Source organism: Centroberyx affinis, unplaced genomic scaffold, assembly GCF_046629955.1.
Source record: "Centroberyx affinis isolate AG114_WGS23_722 - 3 ecotype Tasmania unplaced genomic scaffold, CSIRO-AGI_Caff_v1 ptg007698l_1, whole genome shotgun sequence".
Lineage (NCBI taxonomy): Eukaryota > Metazoa > Chordata > Actinopteri > Beryciformes > Berycidae > Centroberyx > Centroberyx affinis.
In genome coordinates, this window is record NW_027283884.1 from 1 (window position 1) to 22,448 (window position 22,448).

The following is a 22,448-nucleotide window of genomic DNA, read 5'->3' on the forward strand; positions in this document are numbered from 1 at the left end:
CTAACATGTTAAATTACTTTTGCTCTTTGGTGCTTGCTATGTGCCTGGCTTTTTTTTGTCTGTTTAGATTGTATCTTGCTCTGTTCTCTTTGTGTTTAAAGTAACAGATCAAGTTGACTTAATTTATCACTTGACTCCTCTCTCTGTCCCGCTGTGGTCTCAGTCTTCCTGGGTTTCGGCGTGGGGTCCTGTGGGCGGGGCCTCGGCGGGGCGTCCGGCTCGCGCCCGGCGGCAGCTGCACTTCAGGAACGAGTGGGCCACCTGGAGCGGCTGGTCCGCCTGCTCACGCACCTGTGGGGGCGGAGCCTCAGTACGCACACGCACCTGCATCACCAGGTGAGGAACAGCCAGGTCCTGCTCTGGAGCAGAGGTGATGCTACAGAAGCCCATTGAGGACATAAGTGTATTTATACCATTTTCTTTATTTTCTCGAGAAACTGAGTTATTTTTATCATTATCTTGAGATAACACATTTTGTTTTATCTCATTATGTCTGGAAATCCCAAGATCTCGAGATAATTTTCTCATTATGTCAGGATAACAAAAATTGTTTTCTTGAGATAATGAGATAAGATTTTTGCTTGGAACTAACATCCTAAAGGAAAGCATATTATTCAAAACCCAAATGTTGCAGTCGGCAACCTGTTAGTGTTCAGTCGGCATGGCATCATGTGATGCGGCACAGTTGGAAATCTCAACGAACAATATGAATTCATTAATCATCTCGGGAAAACAAAGTTTGGTTTTCTCCAGATAACGAGATAATTACCCAATCACCATTACTTTGTTATCTCGAGATAATGAGAAAATTATGTTGTTATCTCGGGAAAACAAAACGTGTTATTTCAAGATAATGACATGATAATAACTCAATATCTTGAGAAAACAAAGAAAATGAACTCGTTGTCACAGGAAAACAACGTGAATAAAAAGATTGAATATGTCCTCTATGAGCTTGGGTTCTACTTGCATCATATGTGCATAGTTCATGGTTGAGTGTGAATACTTTCTCCTGTTGTTTACACCTCACTGAATCCAGTAAAAGCCCGCTCTGTGTTGCAGGAACCCGGTCGGTGGGCCGTGTGCAGGAGATCCCAGACAGTACAAGATCTGCAACACCAAGGTCAATACAGCCTCCAGGTTTTCCCTCTACATCAGTCCCACTGTATGAGAGACTGACTTTCAATGCAAACATTTCAGAACAATGACTGAGGTTGACTCTAGACGGTTGGTAGGACAGGTGTGTTCAGGGCCGAGGGCGTTCAGGGTGTGATCAGGAATTTCTCTGACATATTAACCTGCGTCTCTCCGCTCCTGTCGTTCTGCTGCCGCCAGCTATCAGACTGTCATTGTGTTAGCCGTGTATTCTGAGGTCAGCGGAGCCTCAGACGTGTCGGGGTGTGTGTGTGTGTGTGTGGGTGTGTTTGGACAGCCAGTCACTGTGGCCCGTATTGATTAAAGGAAAAACACACAAATGGGCTGCGAGCGTGTTGGAGCAAGCCGGGCTGGCTCGGATGTGTGAGCATGTGCGGGTTTGTACGCTCGCCCGTTTGTGTGTGTTCGGCTCATTTCTCTTAGTGAATGGACACCAATCCCCGGCTTCTCCCTCTGTTGCACTTTATGGGTAGTAACCGGTGTGTGTGTGTGTGTGTGTGTGTGTGTGTGTGTGTGTATGCAGGAGTGCGCCCCCGGCTCAGAGGATTTCAGAGAGATGCAGTGTGCTGCCTTTAACGACAGACCGCTGGTGGCTGGAAACGCCTACAGATGGACCACCTTCCATGGAGGTTGGAGAAACTTATACCCCCCCCCCCCACCCCCCCTCCCATACACACACACACACACACACACACACACACACACACTATCCACACTTCCTGAGCATTGGTATATTGTCACTCTGTCAGGTGAAAACCTTGTTACTCCATATTTGGTGATTTTCTTCAGTTGAATGAAGGACGCGGCAGCAAGCAATCAAGCGCTCTCCTAGACGTACCACCTTGATATTTCACCAGGTTTTGCACCCCAAAGTTCAACTATATTGAACTTTAACCCCCAAACACGCTGACCTCTACCAGGCGTCCAATGGCATTCCAACATTTACAGGAGGCGGAAGTTTTGTAGGCACCAGAGCACCAAGGAAAATAACTCTACATTAAAAACATATCGGAACCTGGCCAAAAAGTCATAGCCATGGTAGATAATATCCAAGGATGGGGATACCAAGTTAGAAAAAATATATTGCGTTATTTACATAGATAGCCACAAGCCTAGATAGCATCATTGTTGAATTATTTCAGCTGCTTTGAACGATGTTAAGACCTGAAAGCATTAGCGTAGCACATTATTCATGTCATTAGTAAATCTATCTACACCATTTCAAACGGACTATTTACAGAAAACTAACCCATAGGCTGTTGAAATTGTTTAATAAACTGCTGGTGACTCCGCTAGTGCATCTGGAAAGGCACAAGCGGCAATGCTCCAAAATATACGCATTGCCGCTTCTGGCGTGAAAGCCCCGTCAGGCTTTATGAAACCTTTTCAAAACCAATTAGATAAGCTCAAAAATACATGGCGGTCAAGCTATAAACAAGGCTGTTTTTCTTCCTGAAAAGTTGGAGATAAGAGGTTTTCACCCGACAACAGCGTTACAGACACACATTCAGGTACTTGCAGCTATCTCCCTAGCAGTGCCGCCGATCTTTCTGCACGCCTGAAACACCGTGACATGACGGGCTAACAAACTTCTGAATTGCGTTTGGTCCACAGATGATCTGTAACCGCATGCACAGAATGGGAAAATACCATCTGGGGATGAGTGTGTGTGTGTCTTTTTTTCCGCTTGGCCCCCGCCTCTCTGTATAACTCCAGTTATTGTGTTGGTATAGCGCTCATGTGGCAAAATTTCCATGCTGTCATGCCACTCGTGTGTTTAATCCCTCCTGTGTTATGAGTTTTCCCCCGTGACATCTGCTTGCCTTTTGCCCCCCCCCCCCCCCCCACACACACCTCTTCCTCTCCCCTCAGGTCCCCTTTCACCCCGGCCTGTTCCTCTGCCCTGTCCCTCTGCCTTCACTGTTTTCCCATAATAACCTAACGCGCCGCTGACGGTCGGTCTCCCTCCTCCAGGCTCCAGCCCCTGTGAGCTCAGCTGCCTGGCCCTGGGTCACAACTTCTACTACAACTTCGGCCGGGTGCTGGACGGCACGGCCTGCGGCAAGGAGCCCGGGGAGGTGTGTGTCAACGGACGCTGCCTGGTGAGTGACGCCATTCAGTGTGTGCGTGTGTGTGTGTGTGTGTGTGTGCAAGCTCAGGTTGCTGATATTCACCTTTTATTAAATATCAGATATTGGATATAGTGGAGGTTCCTTCTGACCACAGCTATAGAAGGTCTGAAAAGCCTGCAATGAAATAAAATTTTCTTTGCACATTTTATTTATTCGTTTAATTGTTCCATAGAAGTTTTTGTCAATTAATTCTTCATTTCCCTACCATTGAAAAAAGTGTGGTGGGTCACTCTGCCTTAAAGAGCTGCTGACACTAAAATAATTTCATTAGTCTGGGTTTCAGTGGAGAGTTTTAGTTTCCCATGATGCTCTAAATGCTGTTTCAGAGGCTTTTCCACCCTGACAAGACTAAAAATATGAGGGAACCGCTGAATATTTGTATGATTTTGGCATGAAAGTGGTCAAATATCCGTATTGGCCTTCCGATCCGTGGAATTCTAATGCTTGCTCGTCTCTCTGGACATTCAGAAAGTGATTTGACTGCTTTGCAATTTGAAGTAGTTTTAAAAATGAGCCTGGCACGAACTGAAGTTTTCAAAGAAATGCCAGGATGCCAGGTCTCTCTCTCTCTCTCTCTCTCTCTCTCTCTCTCTCTCTCTCTCCTCTCTTCTTTCCCACTCTGTTCTGGTATAAGTGATGTTGACCAGTCTGACCGGTGCTCTCAGGAGAAGTGAACTCCATGCTGTGCGTTAGGACCAGAGTGCACTCATCAGTGTGGACTGGAGCCTTCAGCTGCTATTACAGCTCTCCGTCCAGCACAGAGTCCAGAGCCGCTCCATCCATCCTCTCTGTCCCCTGCTCACCCCTATCTCTCTCTCTCTCTCTCTCTCTCTCTCTCGGTCAGTTTTTCTCTCACCCTTGAGCAGATGGGGACGATTGCAAAGTAATTTGTGTCCCTTGGGTTGGAGGTTTTTGCACTGCATATTCCTCCAGCAAATGCAGAATAAACCCCTGCTCCATGAAGGTACACATAGGCACAGTTATTTTTACACCGGTGACAAAGGATTAATGGGTCCGTATGTTTGCATATGCTCCGTACGTGTGTGTGTGTGCATGCTAACGTGTGGCGTGCGGTGTAAATAAGTGGATTTATGGGGCGTGAGCTCAGCCGTGGACTTGAGCCGGCCCGAGGTCAGAGCAGCGCAGCGCCTGGAACAGGAAGCAGATGCGGCTTGCAGCTGGTCTGCAGGACTGCAGGACACAAATTGAGATCAGACCACGACACACATGGCTGGCTTGGATACAGCTTGTGTGTGTGTGTGTGTGTGTGTGTGTGTAAATGTGTGTGTGTGTGTGTGAGTGCATGCATACAAGCTCAGGACTGTAGATGTTTGTGTGCATGTATGCACAGCAGATTTTCCAGTCTTAATAAGTGTTGATTTTTTCAGTGACAGTTATTTGGATTTGTTCATAGAGCTGATATGACTGTGGCGGCTGTTCAAAACCATATGAAAGTGTTAAATTAACGCTAATGGGTCTAGACTGATAGAATTTCTCGAATAGAATATTTTTATACTCTTGAGTTAAGTTAACACTGGCTGATTTTGCCTGTGTGCTGGTGTGTTTTCTGTATTTTTGCAGGCCAGTGAGACTCCCTCAGTGGGGCCCTCATGCACTCTGCTACCTTGTCACTGAGGATTCATATCCTGTTGTGCACACGCAGATGCTTAGAGTGTTTTTGTGTTTTTAAGGGTCTGGGGGTGGGAGTGGAGGGGTGGGGTGGGGGGGGGGGTGATTATAGGTTCCCTAGATTGTTGCTCTCTTGCCCGGGAACCTCCCCCTTGATTGGTTTGCTCTGCAATGCGGGAGGTGAGGGCAGGAGGAGAAGGGCAGGCACTGTAATCTATCTGGAGCGAGCAACAAGACTCTCCACACACACCATAAACCGCTCTCTGCCCTTCGTGTCGGTATTTTAACGTCTAAACAAGACGGCTCTCCTGCCCGTCCTCGTCTCTTTAGGCCTTAAAAGCCACCGTCTATTCTGAAGTAAATGTATGTGAGAACGAGAAAATGACAGGGAGAGACAAAACCAAGAGAAAGGTTAGAAGTGGCAGTGGGAGTGCTGCTTCTCAACACTGACAGAGAAACAAGTTCCAACACAGACATCCAACCAGATCAAACTGTTATTTCCTAAACAATCGTGTGTGTGTGTGTGTGTGTGTGTGTGTGCGTGCGTGTGTGTCATACAGAAGCCTGGCTGTGACTTGATCCTGGGTTCACAACAGCAGGAGGATGCCTGCATGGTGTGTGGAGGACAAAACACCACCTGCAGGCATCATAAGAGTGTGTACCAGAGCGACCGTCAGGAGGCAGGTAGGACAGTGACATGTTGCACCGCCCCCCCCCCCCCCTTCCCTACCACACATACACTAACACACTTCATCATATTGTCTCCATGAGGAATCAATTGCATTCTATCAGTTTCAGACCAAAATCTGTGGACAATTCCATTCCAATTGCGTGTTCCTTCCCAAGCGTTATTAATCATTCATGTTTAGTCAAAAGGTTATTGTGCTCCGATAAAGTGAACATTAACCATGGTAACAGTTTTACCTAACAAAAGCACTGGCTGCCTTCCAGGGAGAAATTCAGCTAACAACAGGTCCTCCACAATTGCGGTCATTATGTTTTCAGTTGGAGGGCGTGATGTGGAGGGAAGGTGGAGGCAGGAGTACAGAGTGTTCTTCAAGCCACCGAGCGACACTCTGGCTCCGCGCCACCCAAACATTCTCCAGCTAAGTGGTTCTTGCAGGACGGACACTGGTTTTAGGGCACGTTCACACCGAGCATGTTTGGAGCGGCTCAAGCGAACTGTGGAGCGTTCAGTCTCTTAGTTTGGTTCGCTTGGGCAGGTAAGAAATATGTCTGTGTCGCTCCTCTTCCAAGATAACCGTGTGCGGTTTGTTAGGAGCGAGAACGTAATCCAAACCAACTACAGGAAACGACACACAACCAGAACACAAGGGTTTATGGGTAGAAGGAGAAGGATGTTGACATCTGATAGCCAGCAGTTCCTCGGGCTTGGAAAGCCTAGCATAACAAAATTAAGTCTGGACTGATGCGCATATTGTTCTTAACTGGTATGAACACCAGAGCAGAAGAGACAGACAAGTCCATCATGCCTTGCTAAAGTTACAGGAACTGGAGTCAGATTTGTTTTGATCCTCCCTTGTTGCCAACTAAATCTCCAACAGGATGACAGGTTGTCAAAACCGTCCAAAAAACAAGCTTCTTGTGAGTCATGTGACTTTTGTGTACAAGTCCTGGTTTGCCTGTAATTGGACAGTGTGAATCTAAATGAACCAAATACAAAAAATGCAACAAATAAATCAAAGAAAAGAAAACAAACTGCAGGTGTGATTGCACATGCAGTAGAAGCAAACATCCCCCCAAAAAATACATACAGTATCGTGCACATACAAGCAACATGCAGACGCCTCTGTACACGCTTCAGTGTTCGATGGATCGTGTACACATGCAGCATGAACACACACACACACACACACACACGCACACACACACAAACAGAAAGTACCCAACACCTCTGGCGTGCGACTTGGCCCGGCGCTCGGCTCGGTAACAGTAGCCTCTTCAGTCGGCTCAGTGTGTCGGCAGAGCAGAGCTGACAGATGGAACGCCGGCCATAATGGCTCAGATTGAGCAAGGAGAAAACAGGCTGATAATAGCCGCTTTGTTTGGGCGACTCGACAGCCTTGGGAGGTTTTCTCTCCTGCAGCTGTATTCCCCAACGGAGGGAGAACCGGCGGAGGGAAGAAGTGCCTCTCCGAGAGCCTCGAGCTCATCACCATCTGGCTGTAGCTGCAAAGCGCGTCTGCGGCGTTCACATGTCTTCAGTTTAAAAGTTATGTCTTGATAGCTGAAGCCCTACAGATGAACCTTGTGCATAGTTTCTCTCAGAAATGGGTAAGCAGGAGCAACCAAAGTTCTCCGCTGTTCAGAAGTCAAGATGAATGGTGTTGGTCCTGGGGTTCCCTTTCACTGCAGAGCAGCAGGGGAACCATACAGCTGTCCCCAGCCTTTTGTTTTGGCTCACCAGTGAAATATCGCCCTCTAATGAATGGCTGAGATTTCGGCTCATTCATAAATTGTCTCTCTCTCTATGCTCGTGAACGGTTTATGTAAGTCATTAATCATAGTTAGTCATTACTTGAGTCAGAGATTATAGATCGTTTTATAATGACCTTTAAAGGCAGACTTTCAACAGTGCAGGAGGATTGTAGCACCAGACTCAGCCAGGATATTTTCGAAAGAACATAATTGGCAGATTACACAAAACAGTGTATCCTGATAATGAGTTACTGATTACCTGTTAGTTACTGATTGCTGGAAATTGAAGGAAGATGATTTAGTCTGAACATAGAGTGAGAGATTGTGAGATTAACCCTGAACATACAGTACACAGTACAAACAGCAGGCCTGCGCCTTCTCTTTTAAGATGACTGAAGATAGCTCTACAACATGATACAGTAAAAGGGTTGAGAAGCCAAAAGAGGTCAAATGACCATTGTTGTCCAATGTACCAACAGCCTTTCACAGCTACTGAAACTCTCAAAATGTCTTAAAATGATGCCTAGAATGCTTTTTTGTTCTGTAAAAAAATTTGAAAGGGCAGTCAGTTACTCAGTGGGTCTGCTCTGAGGGACATATTGGAAGGTGTAGCCCAGTGTTTCTCAAATGGGGGTAGTACCGCTAGGGGTACTTTGAAGGACTGCAGGGGGTACTAGGAAATTTCTAAAAATGTGTCTTGTGTTGTGTTTTTTTTAAATATATATATATATTGGTTATGAACAATTGTAAAATAATGCCACCTTAATAAAATTAAAACTAAATAAAGGAGCGCCCTGAGCTGGGAGAGAAAGCTTTGAAGCAGCTACTACCCTTTGGATCCACTTATTTGTGCGAAACATCCTTTTCTGTAATGACCCAGATCAAAAGAAAGCAAAGAAACAAACTGTCTGGAAAAGAGTCTGATCACTGCAGCTGCCTCCCTGCCACCCAAAATGACAAAAATCATAAGTAAAGCACAAGTATTACAAAAGTAATTGACCAAGCCATTCATATTTACTCCGCCAAATAACATGCAAATACATTATTTATAATCATTTTCCTTTTTTTCCCTCCCCAAAATGTTTTGTGCTGGTGAAAGGGGTACTTGGTTGAAAACATGTCTGAAAGGGGGTACATTCGTAAAAAATAGTTTGAGAACCACTGGTGTAGCCAATTATACTTTGATAGTGTTTTTCAAAATCTTAACATGTAACATTTCCAATGAATAAATGCCCACCAGGCTTTTCTGAGAGAAAGGTTAAAAGAAAAGTGGCCGGACAGGACTGGAGTGAAGAGTGTGATTTAGTTTAGTTTAGAAGAGTGTGATTGAGCATCTGAATGAGCAGACCTTTCCGTTTATGCCCACGATTTACTTTACGCTCTTTTGAAAGTCAACCTGTAAGTTCACTCACTCTCTTTGAGGGTCTTTAAGAATTGCTCTCTTTAAAGGCTTTAACACGGTTAAAAAAAACAGCTACATTGCATTACATGTACATTGCATTTGATAAGATGATATACAGTATGATGATAGTGATAAGATGATCATCATGTGCTGCAACAGAATTCTACAGTATATTATCATTTTTAAGCTTGTCTGATAAATGTTTTTTATTCACTTTTTATAAAATAATCAATCTCCCATGAAGCTTCATCCAATAACTAATGATGTGTATTAGTCTGAAAAGGGAAAATTGAAGTTATTCATGTTGAGAAGTCACAAGCTGCATCCCCTCCTCCTCCTCATTATTATTGTAGTGAGTTAAAAAGGATGTGAACCACGGCTCTAAATGAATGTTTCTGTCGGTCAGGAGGGCCTTTTGGATACAATGAAGTGGCCATGATACCAGCTGGAGCCACTCACATCCGAGTCACTGATAACAGCAGGAACTATCTGGGTAAGACTCAGCCTGTCTCACACACACACACACACACACACACACACACACACAGTCCACCTGCTGTATATACGAGCTTCAGCCCCTCTGAGGATGAAATCACTTCATTGCCTCCATCGCTGCCACTTTTAAATAATCCCTGGTAGACTTGCCATGACTTCCACTCCCCAGAAACAGGAGCGGTTCTCAGCGGTCCCATCTGCTCTCTGGACCCGCTGTGTGTGTGTTTTCCAGGCAACATAATAACCAAGGGCATCTATTCTCATCCATGTTTATGAGACCAAAATAAAGCAGACCCCGCAATGGCACACTCTGTGATCTTGAACGGGACGCTCGTAAAGGCTTTATCTGGCCACTGGGGCTAGACAGGTGAAACTACTTATTTCCCCTCTCATGTCATGGAAAATCCCTCTCCCACCCGTATCCCAGTGCTGAAGACAGACGGCTTCCATATATAGTCAGCTGGCATATTTCTGCTTCTGCCAGTTTGCCATTGCCCAAACATGACCCACTGATACGGAGATCTGATCGTTGGAAATATTTGACTCACTTCTCCATCAACACTGAATAACTCGGAGTAACACTAAGACTCTCATTCCTTCCTTCCCTCCCTCCCTCCTTCCTTCCTTCCTTCCTACCTACCCCCATCCCTCCCTCAGCCCTGCAGAACGGTCGCTCGCAGTTTGTGATCAACGGTAACTGGAAGATCAGCGTTCCCGGGGAGTACAGCATCGCCGGGACCAAGCTGCTGTACCGGCGCTCAGCGGACACCTGGGAGAGCTTCGAGGTCCCGGGACCCACCCAGGAAGACCTGCATGTCATGGTCAGAGTCCCCCAGGACAGTAGAGCAGGACAGGCCGTCTGACTATAGTTTAGTCACCATCTGATCTCATGGTGTCCCGGATAGTTGATGTTCTCCTTACTCTAACTCCTCCTGGGTCCCGTCACACTAATAGGTTTACACTTATTAGCGTGACGGGACCCAGGAGGAGTGCTTTTGTGATGGTTTTATTGTTTGGAGTTTTAATTTAGGCCTCCTGGTGCAGCATGATGTCACCATTAAAGATAGTTTTCCACGAATTAAAAGTAGTGGGAGTTTCATTTCATTTCACCGATTGACTCCCTACAGCAGTGATTCTCAACCTTTTTCACATCAAGGACCCTAATTTAATCCATATTAGAGCCACAGACCTCCACTTGATGAGATTTTGTCGCTTGGACCCAAATCAGAGGATATTTTTATTGTTAGATATGAGTTTGCCCAGAATTCCATGACTATCTGTATTGTATGAAGAGCGATAACAGTGAAACTATGATCAAAATAATAATTATTCTACATTCTCTAATTGTGTTAACTTGTAAATGAAATAATGGTGAAGTTCACAACAATTCATCAATTTGCTGTGGACCCCCTGTAACCCCCTCAGGGACCCCTGGTGGTCCCCGGACCCCACGTTGAGAACCACTGCCCTACTGGACTACTGCGTCTTTGTGTTTAGAGATAGTTTTTTTCTGTGACCAATCATGGTTGCTGATTCCCCCCCAGCTGACTTCACTACAGGGTAGAGTGCGTCTGGAGACAGACTTCTAGAAGTGTACTTGGAGATCAGATGCTCAAAGTCAGGATGGGTGTGTGTCAGGTCCCACTCTGCATCAGTGTGTGGCAAAAGGCAAATGAATGGATAAATGACTGCAAAGACACCATATGGGTATTAGGACAGTTTATGGGGCAGAAACACCCAGGAACAAGGTGCCAAAAAAGGCTTTGTATTGCACAGAGGAAACAGTTACTTGTCCCTAAAGCTGTGAAAGACGTACCCAAAAAACAACAACATTACTGTCTAAATGTTTATTTGACTGCAGAATATGGAATCTTAGTGGTACTGACCATTTAGTCAAGAGTGTGCTGAAACAACAGAGGTGCAACACTTCATATCTGCAATCAAAAATGGCTTCACTATGAGGTCATTTCCAGGCCAGTCTAGAAGTTTCCATGTGGTCCTTGTGGTTCAGGTGCTGGCGACCGACAGAAACCCAGGGATAGAGTACGAGTACTGGCTGCCGCCGGACCGCTACGCCCTCTACCACGGCAGGAGGAGTCCGCTGCGTCAGCCTCACCACACCGCCAGCTACCTCCCCTGGGCTCCACCCACCACCACAACAACCACCACTACCACCACCCGCCCCCCCACAGCTATCACCCGACCCTACTGGGGTAAGACCTGCCTCTGGGCTGATTCATCCTTAGTTTATCTTACTGAAGATGAGGGTACAGCGCAAGAGATACAGGCATGAGGCATGAATATTTAGTCATTATCTGCTCACCCCTCAGTCAGTCTAAACTCCATTGAAGTTGGTAGGAAAACCAAACACACAGCCAGTTAGCCCCTCTGGTTCCATCTCAGTCTTCTCTCAAACTATTGAAGTTAATGGGAACATCTTTTTATAGCTCCAAAACTGTCCATAAAATTTCTCCAAACTGCTCATGCAGCATAATCCAAGTGTTTTGTAGACAAATTATTGCACTTTGTGTCCAAACGTCCAATATTTACCCCATTATCTCCTATATTTTCCTCACTGACAATGCTTTGTTCCAAAACTCACTACTAACAACAGTCACCTACAGTAGCAAGCAGAGTCTTCCACGCGACTAGAGCATTGTCAGTGAGGAAAATCTAGGAGATAAAGAGTTAAAATTTTGACTTTTGGACCCACAGTGGAATTTGGCTACAGAACACTTGGATTATGCTGCACAAGTCATTTAGAGAAACTTAATGGACATTTTATGCTTTTTTTGGAGCTGTAAGAAGATACTCCTTGTTAACTTCAATAGTTTGGGAGAAGCCTGAGATGGAATTATGGGGGCTTACTTGCTCTGTGTTTGGTTGTCCTACAAACTTCAGTGGAGTTTCGACTGCAATGGGAATGAGTAGATAACAACTGAATTTTCATTTTGAGGCGAACTCTTCCTTTAAAGGAGAACATTAAAGCAAAGATTAACAACTTAATGAGTGTCTTTTATTGGCTGTACGTGTGCAGACTTTGACTACCAAGTCTATGGCAGCACAGTAAATGTCTTCCAGAATATTTTTCTTCTTCAAGGTTTTATTGGGGTAAGAATTGAATCACCGGTTTCTAACTAGCATTTTGTTTCACGTACGCTGATCCTGGTCAGATTACAGCAAAACAACATAATCATTATTCGAGTAAAGGTTTGATTTAAGAGAATATCTCCAGGCTGACCTGCTTTGACATCTGGCTGCTGCTGCTGAGGAATGCAGCTGGTTTATCTCTTATGATAAGACTACAGTACACATGTATCTCTCCTTCCCCTCCTGTGCTCCGGTTCACATGGAAGAGGCTCACAGCCTTTGGACATTTCTACCCTCCAAATCTCCAGTACATAGAAGTAGCCTTTCTTGTAATATTTCCCAGCCGGTGGATCCTAGCCAAACAGAAACTGACTCTTGTTGTGGCCAGAAACATTGTGTTGATTATTTATTAGGTAACAAGGTAAGCTTTCCAATCCCAGAGTTTGGACATGGTCTCTCATTTTGGAGCAGAACTTTATCTAAGGATCTTGCACAGCGGCACACAGCAGCACCTTGTAATTTATCCTGTTGGCACTGGGGAGCCATGCAGGGATTCCTGCTGGGTTCAGCTGGCTTTCTTCTTCAAATTCAGACCAGACTGTCCAGATTCAGAAGAAAATGTTCAAACATTTTAGACCCAACCTGAATCAGACCTTAATGCCAATGTAAGGCACATTTGCACACCATGTTCATTCACAAACACGCTGCTTCAGGTTTCACATTTCCCCCTCATTGTTGTATTCTGCATATATTAATGTTTTTTGTCACCTGCACAGTGAAATCAGACACCACTGGTCTGATTTTGACCAAACTTGGAGAGATTATGCGTCTTTGCACTTTGTTCCAGCATTTCAAAAATGACACTATAATCAAAGGTCAAAATTGTTTCGTCAAACATGATATCTCAGACATCACTGGTCCCATTTTGATGAAATTTGTGATGACATATTTTGTCACTGTGTTCTGGTGTATGAAGAAATTGCACTGATTGGCCTGATGGAGGCGCTATAATTAAAGGTCAAAATTTCAAACATTGTGAGGTCTTATCTTATATTATCTTATCTTATTACCTTCCTTGCTGCTTATAAAAACAGCATGTTAAGCGTAGATTGTAGCACTGCCATACTCTGATCACTGTGCATGAAGAAAAACCATGTGCATGAAGAAAAACAGCTTATACCCTTAAACAGATGGTTTGGGGTTCCACAGGTTAGGCTTCATAGATTGAAAATTGTATTGATCCTGCAGTCTAATAAGATGTGAAACCAACAGATGAGCTTAAGAAAAGCTAAGAGCTTTGAGCAATAAGGACAGTTCTGTACAGTTAATACTGGACTGTCTTTACCTGCATATAGTCAAGACAAGACAGATAGATCACTGGGAAAGTAACATTATTGGGATTGTATAAGGGATCATTGTAGGGTTTTGTATTTTATCCATTTATCACACAGAATGTTTACTGCTAACATTCTGACGTGAAATTGAGCTGCTTGCATTTCAATTATTATCAGATAAACAAATCCAAATAAGGATTTTCCTCTGTTTGCTCTTAGTTAACGTACTGTGTAGTGAGCTGAGGTGTGCCTGCATTTTCCACATGCACTATGTTAAGATCAAAATCAAACAACATCAAGCTCATTACAATTCGCCTTCAAAAGATCAGATGGGTCAAATTGGGTCATGCCTGTTTGCTCTTAACATTCTTGTGATCATGGGCTTTTTTCAGCATTTCCAGAGTCAATACTTTGAGCAACAAATAATTTTGTGTATCTTAACATTTCATTTCCTTTGTGTTGCGACACCATGTAATCCATCACAGATGCCTTATTTAAACTTGTGTGTGTTTCTTTTTTTAATGATTTCATTTCAACTCCCCATCATGAAGAATGCTGAATATGTGTGATTCCTCCCTCCTAGTTCTCCCTGGCGGCTGGCCTGTGAAGCCTCATCGCCCGCCCCCCCACCCGCACCCCCGCCAGCCGGTCCTGCCCCGCCTGGAGAGAGAGGAGAACCACAGAAACCTGCTGCCTCAGCCCTCACCTGGAGGTACCTCACCACAGCTCTCCATCCAACTAAGACTACGTTTACATGGACAGCAATAATCCGACTATTGGCCTTATTCTAAATAAGACAATATTACAATTAAGCTGTTTCCATGTGTTGCTGATAGAACTATTCCATTCATATTCCTGTTTACATGCTGTGGAGCAAAGTCCCATTAACAGGACAAAGGAGAATCACTGGAGACACGGACAGTTTGAGACTTTATTGAAAACTTCATGATATTCAGTTCCCTCCAAATCCTGAGCATGGTGACAGTTTTAGCACAACTAATACAAATACTCTATAGAGAGAGTCCTAGTTGGATTAAGGTGTTTACAGTCTAAAATGCCCTTCAATAATGCGACAAAAATCTGAATACTGCACGTCTTAATGTGATTCTGCTTACTCCAACTATGACTTTATTCAGGTTAAGGGAATCAGCTGTTTCGATTACATTTTTTTTATTCAGACTATTGTCGTAATCTGGTTAAAGGAATAGTTCACCCAAAAATTAAAATTTGGTCATTATCTACTCATTCTCATGCCAGTACAAACTCGGGTGAGTGTTTTTCTTCATACAACTTACCTGGAGTTCTCCAGGCTCGCTGCTGGAGGAGCTTCTTCCAGTGAATGGGGAGTGAATGGGGAGCCAGACGTTCTGCTTCAAAAAGGGCAATAAATGTCCATAAAATTACTCCAGAGTTGCATACATGTTCATTCTGGATATCAAAAATGCAATTGTGGATATCTGAAATTGAAAGCCCACATGAATGGCAAAAGTGACATCATTTGTCCTAGATAGAATAACGTTGTGGATATCTGAAATGTTCTTTTTGACTAGGAAGAACTGAATTACAGATATCTGCAATATATATCCAGTCTAGCTATTAAATGTTAAAACGGCTTGCCATACAGTGCGCGACCTCCATCTGGTGAGGTTTGGTAAACACGGTCTATGACTCAACATCATCTGACCATCAAGGTCTCTATTTAGATAATGACTATTCCTGTGAGCTTACTTCTGCCCTGTTCGTCCCGCAGGGCATTGTGGGAAGTGTCGGCGGGCCCGGGGGCGAGGGGAGCGCCAGAGACAGTACTGTCAGAAGGACTTCGGTGAGTCTGAACCTTGTAGCTTCGCTGTTTTTAACTGACTCAAGGCTTCACAGTTATGCAGACAGAACGCTAACCTTAACATTTTATGTAAAAACAATAAGTATCAAAACTGGTAGAGCACAGCAAGGTTATTATAGTTTTTCATTTTTCATTAGTTTTTATTTTTATTTCGTTTTGACTTTTTGTTTTCAATTACAGTTTAGTTTTAATTAGTTTTTAAAGCAGGTTTGCTAGTTTGGTTTAGTTTTTATTTTTTGAAAATGCTTAGTTTTAGTTTAGTTTTTATTAGTTTCAGTGTTAGTTTTAGTCTTTTTTGTAATATGGGGTATTTGTCAGGGGTGAGATTCAAAAATTCAAAATACTAGGCTTATGTATGAAATAAATTGACAAAGACGAAAACTAAAGACATTTTCTCTATAATTTTAGTTTATTTTAGTTTTGTAAACACACAATACAGTTTCAGTTAGTTATCGTTTTTTTGTAAAGCCTCGTTTTTATTTTTATTTCAGTTAACGAAAATGTTTTTTCACGCCTAGTTTTCGTTATTTTGTTAGTTTTCGTTAACGATAACAACCTTGGAGCACAGTCACGCCAAGCATAAGCCACTGTAGATAACTATTTCGACTTTATTTATTTATTTATTTTATTTTACATAATGCTTACAAATCATGAGCACTTTTTTGCACTGTGTAAGCATCATCAAAGCTAATTAAAATAAAAAAAATTCTAACTTTGCCTCTGGAAGTATACTTATACGCATCAGTTCTAGCAGTGTTCGCGTCTTATTTACCCTATCGCAATAAAAAAAAATACGAATATATTTTTTTTCCCATCAGTTTTCCGGGCCAAAGTGGTGGGGAAGCTGTACAGAGGCGAGGAGACGCGTTACGACGTCCAGATCATCCACACCTACCGCAACCGCTTCCGCCTGGAGCACCGGGAGTTCCTGTGGGTCCCGAACGTGTGCGACTGCCCCCGTCTGGAGCAGGGGCGCCAGTACGTGCTGATGGTGCGCCGTCACATCAACTACGAGCACACGCTGAACCGCATCCTGCTGGAGGAGAGCAGCTACGTGGTTCCCTACAAACCCAGAGAGGACGCTCTGCTGCGGCCGCTGGAGGAGCTGTGCAGCAACAGAGGCCCGAAACAACCTGCCGAGCTGAGGGGATACGAGTAGCGTGTGTGTGTGTGTGTGTGTGTGTGTGTGTGTGTGTGTCTGTGTGTGTGCCAGGGTTAGGGTCAGTTCATGAATGAAGTCATCAAATCCAATTCAACTGGAGGAATTGGAGGTGGAATTTGAAAAAAACCTACAGGAAACAGACTTGGAATTGAACTGGAATTTCAGCAAGTTTAATTTAATTCAGTGAAATTCCATGTTTTTTTTTTCTTACTACATATCTGAGATTACACATAGGGCCTCATGCAGGAAGCGATATACGAACAAATTTTCTCATATTTTTGCTCGTATCCACGATTTGTTCTTATTTTGTTAGTACCTATTGATTTCTGGGATTCACCAGTGTTTTCTTATTTTTGCTCTTCTCTTAGGTAAGAGAAAATTGTACAAGTGGTCGAGAGCATTCCTACCAAGATAAGAAAAAAACATCTTGTTTTCACAGTCCACAAATTGTTTGTCCAACGCAAGGAAACATAAGTTTTAAATTTGAGGAACATAAAAAAACGCATGAATATCATATAATCAAATTTAGATTATTATATGTTTTAGAGTAATTATAATTATTGGATTATTAAATTCGTGGGCTAAAGAAATACTGTTGGTCCACTGATCCCAATTAAGACTATAAAAACCCTTGGATGATATTGCATGCGTTCAGCTAGAGATTGCACAGATCTATTTGATGAGACGGATGAATGGCTGCTGAGCTGTTTCAGATTGCCAAGAGCACCTCTCCAATTCTTGGCCATGTGCCAGAGTATTTGCACACGGCACAACACCTGCCCTTATATGGTGTTTAGGGGGCGTTACCTATGCTAATAACAAACAATCGGCCACGCGCCTCCAATTTATGATCAAGTGGGATTCATCGTTCAGCACACCTGGGTAAGAGCAGATTTGGATGGTTAAGAATGTTTGGTGCATCTGGAGTTGACTTTCTATTTTTTCTTTTAACAGAAAATTAAGAGAAAATAGAAGATAAATTTAAGAGAATGTTGCTGCATGAGGCCCATAGTGTTATATATTATCAATACTGAATATCATAAAATGTTAAAGCTACCTTTCAGGCGCATAACATGTAATTGTAATAGGCCTACATACATTATGATTGAATGTATGAAATTGATTTGTTTAACTGTCTTTTATTTGATTCATAGTTTGATTTATAATGTCTAGCGTGTCCAGACAAACTCTCTTAGAAGCGGAATTTAATGGAATTTAATGGAATTCAATTCTGTTTCCTGTCATTCCAATTCAATTCACATTCTGTTTCGTTAGAGCTGGGTGACTTTCATATTCACACTGCAACTCCAGGAATTGAATTGGAATTTACAATGCATTCTCAAATCAGTTCATGAATGGTTCCAACCCCGGTGTGTACGTGTGTGTGTGTGTGTACACCAGAGAATGAAACTCATACTGAAGCCTTGCTCTCTTCCTGACTTTTTGTTTCTGGAAGCTTCCAAAGTTCATCAGACTCTGTGAGAGTTGATCCGAGCGACCAGACGACACGATGAGCTCCAGAGTGGAGGAAGGTGACAGCTGGAGCTCAGAGAGACTGTGTTCAATTTCATTTGAATTTCATCCATTTGAAACTCGCCACACTAAGAAACCAAAAAGACTCCAGGTTTATTTAAAAGCTGACCAGCTTACCATATATATAGCACTTTAGGTGGATGTTTACACCCACCTTTAAACAAATACCAAAGAGAAGAACATTGACTGAAATGGCCTTTGTGTTATTGCTGTTTTTCCACAACTATCATTTTGGAGTTGTTTTTTTTTTATTGAAATGTTTGTGTGCCTTCTAAACTTAAAGGAAAAATCCACCATAAAACACTTTAACACTGTTAACAAACAGCTATTGGTGATGTTCCTTGCATTCCTGGGTCCATTTTGTTGTTTGCTGTATTTTTCTTATCCGCGTCCAGATATTTCTAGCAGCTATAATGGAGTTTGATATCAGAAAATGTTTCAGCGATCTAAAACATCAGCGGTAAACGTCAGGTTTTGGTGTCAGTCCCTCAGAATCAAAGAGCGAGGGCTTCTTTCTAGAGCTGCCATTTTTGCACCAAGAGACGTTCAACAGTCATACAGGGAGAAATCCATCGTAGAAGAGGAGAGAGACCAATTTCTCCACCCACAGGAGCAGGAGAGAGACCAGAATGCACTGCAGCAGAGAGACAGGTTGTGTCTTTAGTAAAGAGTGCAACTCTCGCTTTTTCTCAACTGGAAAAACTCTCGCTATGCTATCTCTATCACTCTCTCGAGTAACACTTATAACCTTCAGCTGAATGCAACAATTTCACACCCGTTCTCTGGGGGTTGTTGAAAGGCATTCTGGGAAATGCAGGAAATCACTAACTGAAGTAGAAGTAGACGAGGCAGGTTGAGGGAAAGTGGGTTCACCAAAACAGTCAATTAAAACACTTAACAAAACTTACAAAATAACTCCTGGAACATCACAGACTGATGATATATAACAGTGTCAATGTGTCTGAGGGGATTTTTTCTTTAACTTTCACTTTGTTTTCATACTTAAGATATATCAACAATATATTGCTTCATAATGTATTTATGTATAAAAGAAATAAGCTTAAAACATAACACACTACATGTGTTTCACTTGTTTAACTTTCCCCCCCCCCAATGTCTATATTGCATTGCTCACTTGTGGTATTCATTTATTTTTATAGTGTGATAAATCAGGTCTGATTTGTGATACTTTACATGAACATACTTTTTGTAAGAAGAGATTATGAAATATTCAGTATTTTATATCGGTGTGGCACTGATTAGCTACGAATATAAGAAACAGTTAATGTGACTTGTTTTGAAAAAATAACTGTAGTCTGCTACATAGTTAACTATCATGCTTTGTGTAATGTATCTGAAATATCAACTTTTCTCTCACAAACCTCATCTAATTGTGCCAAAAAGGTTTCTGTGTACCTCAGTCCATAGTGGATGGATGGTAAAGACTTCTAGCCTTTTACATGTAAGGCTGCAGAAGTTATTTTGCAATTGAATTTGGAATTAAATCTGATTCAACATTTATCTGTGCTTCTTCCTCTTCATTGTGCAGCATGCAGTTGAACAAACCAGACATGAGAAAGACAGTGCTTCATAAGAAAACAATGTATTTACAAAAATAACTTTACATTTACTATAAAGGAAAACACTAAACTACAAATAATACAACCGCTATTGCAGCTAAATGGTTGTTTTTTTTTACAGAGCCAAATTGTTGCTCGTCAACAGTAGAGGAGTCATTACAGACGCTCGGCTCAGTTTCCCTTCAGAACAGAAACCACCAACACCAGGCTTACTGTTGGACTGTAGATTCACTACACTCTTCTTCACAATGTCCCCGAAAAAAAATACTTGCAGACACAGCTACTTTATACCAAGGCATGAGACAGAGAGCTTCAATCCCTTCTTGTTTGAGCACCCCTGATATCAATTAATTTAAAAAAGCAAAAGGTTTTAAAATTGAGCCACAAATGCAAAAAAAAACTTCATGTAAACAATAAAGTCACAATCAGTAACTCGTATCAGTAAATTATTAATTAATATAGAAATGACTGATGTACAGTACGACAGTGAAATGCGAGTATGCAACTCGTTCCTCGTAAATCAGAATACAAAGTTTTCTTGCTCTCAAGGTTATTAAAAAACTCTTTTGTTGACCTTTGAAGAACATCATGAACTTGTATTTAGCTGCCTCTCCGTCGTTCAGACCTATCGATGAGTTTGCGTGTTAAAATATTTCTCTGATGTCTTGGGAGATATTTTATGTGCAGAGCCTCCGCTTTTATTGGTTTTAAAGTAGAGTGACGTTAAAGAGAAAATCCTAAAGGAGAATTTGTTATTCCTATGATCTTGGGCAGTTCAGTCTTTACTTATGCACACAAACAAGTCTCTCTTTGGCTTTGAGCTGGGAACAAGAACCAGTTCTCCATTGACAGTGAACGGGAGACCAAGTTTGTGAACACAATGAAAGCATCCAGTAAATGTTGATGGTTCTAGCTGCACATTTCTTGGCTTGTAACTGTTAGCACTGAATTAAATAAAGCTCAAATGATTATTGTGTGCATCCGCAATGTCAGAGTCCCATTCAATGTCAGTGGAGCAGCTCTATCTTCGAGTCCTTAGTTGATGTTTATGAGCGACTAGTTGGTTTGTCACTGGTGGTAACTGAATTTGGTTGCACAGTGAGTAGTCAATCAACAATCAAATACTGAGTTCTGTTGCCATGGCAACTGTGGGAAACAGCTTGCTGACTGGCATAAGCCACTCTATCACAGGCCTCTAGATGAAAATTGAAAATAGATTCAGATTGGTATCCAAAATCTTTTAGTTGTAAACTTGCATAAAACTACCAAAAAAAATGATGCTGTGGGCAGAAAAACGGCTCACTTAAGCCGCTTTTCCACCGCATGATACCGGCTCAACTCGACTCGACTCTACTCGCCTTTTTTGGTTTTCCATTGGGCAAGTACCAGGTACCAGGTAATATGGTACGCTTTTTTTTCTCGGGGTTGAGGAATGTCATTTTGGGAAACGCAGGAAATCACTAACGCTTTTTTTGGTAGCACCTCCGTCGAGGTCCCAAGCGAGCTGAGGCGATACCAAAAGGTGACGTGAAAACACTGCAGACTACTGATTGGTCAGAGAGAATCGTGATCATTGCGCGACGCGGGACATATATGCTAACGTTAGCTACCAGGTTAGCTTACCCTCTTGCCGTCGCCTTTGAGCAACCAGAGAGCAGTCTTTTGTCTTGCTGCCTTCACATTGAGGGGGTATTATCTGCAGTGGAAAACCAAGTGGTACTACCAAAAGCGAGTAGAGTCGAGTTGAGCCGGCACCATACGGTGGAAAAGCGGCTTTAGTGAGTACAATCCTGTGGCTTTGTGTCATTTACACTGCTATACTGCCTTGCAATTGCAGAGAGGAATTGCATAAATATTAAGTTGCTCCCTTGGGCTGTGTTGTAACAGTGTTTATGGTGCAACCACTTGTATTTCAGTTAATTATGGCAAGTGTGTTAATCAGGACAGCAGACACATTATAGGTTATGTTTGAACTTGCACGGTTGATGCAACTAATATTTGGTTCTCTGGTTCCCAACTGTGGGAAAGATTTGTTCATGTTCACAACTAGTGATTGCCTGTCTGAGATCATAGGACTAACAGGATTTGTGTTTTAGGGAGGATTAAAGAAAATGTTTGCTTTAATAGCAATACCTATACTGCCAAATCTAGCCTTATGTTATTATGTTGTTACATTAAAAATCTACAATCATTTTACAGCCAAAAAGGAAAATAATTCTAAACTTAAAAAGTAAAAATTCAGAAATCCATCCACCCAGACTCCTACGCAGCTCCCACCTCACACACAGTGAGAGCTCACAGCTTCTTATCCCTTTGGCAATTCGTAAGTGTGTTTCCAAACCACCGTCTAGTCCTCCTTAGTGGTTTTGTTCTATTTTATGGTCTCAGACCTGTGACATCATGTCAGCAGACAGGGTGATGTCACTGCAAGGGTGATGTCACTGCGAGGGTGATGTCACTGCGAGTTTAGCCTTCTGACTGGTCCAGTCTTCTTTCCCTCTCACAGGAGTGTGAGTCTTTGACCCTTGGCCCTTGTGACATCCATTCCTGAAAATCACCTCCTGCAGGGCAGCACAGGGAGGGTCAGGGTCATCTGACCTCTCGTCCACATTGACCCCCCTCCCCCCTCCTCCCCCCTCCTCCCTGGCCCTTCGGGG

At 42.9% G+C, this 22,448-nt stretch overlaps 1 protein-coding gene across 1 annotated transcript; it reads left to right on the forward strand.

The window, feature by feature from the left end:
• Nucleotides 1-163: 163 nt before the first annotated feature.
• On the forward strand, nt 164-20,682 carry LOC139639786 (ADAMTS-like protein 5; the record flags this gene model as incomplete). The annotated part of the gene is made up of 11 exons (XM_071513937.1): nt 164-336; nt 1,063-1,123; nt 1,679-1,784; nt 3,130-3,257; nt 5,477-5,600; nt 9,164-9,250; nt 9,910-10,073; nt 11,264-11,465; nt 14,260-14,388; nt 15,427-15,498; nt 16,335-20,682. Coding segments are annotated over 11 exons (1,587 nt in total), but the record flags the coding sequence as incomplete, so codon positions are not given.
• Between the last annotated feature and the right edge of the window lie 1,766 nt (nt 20,683-22,448).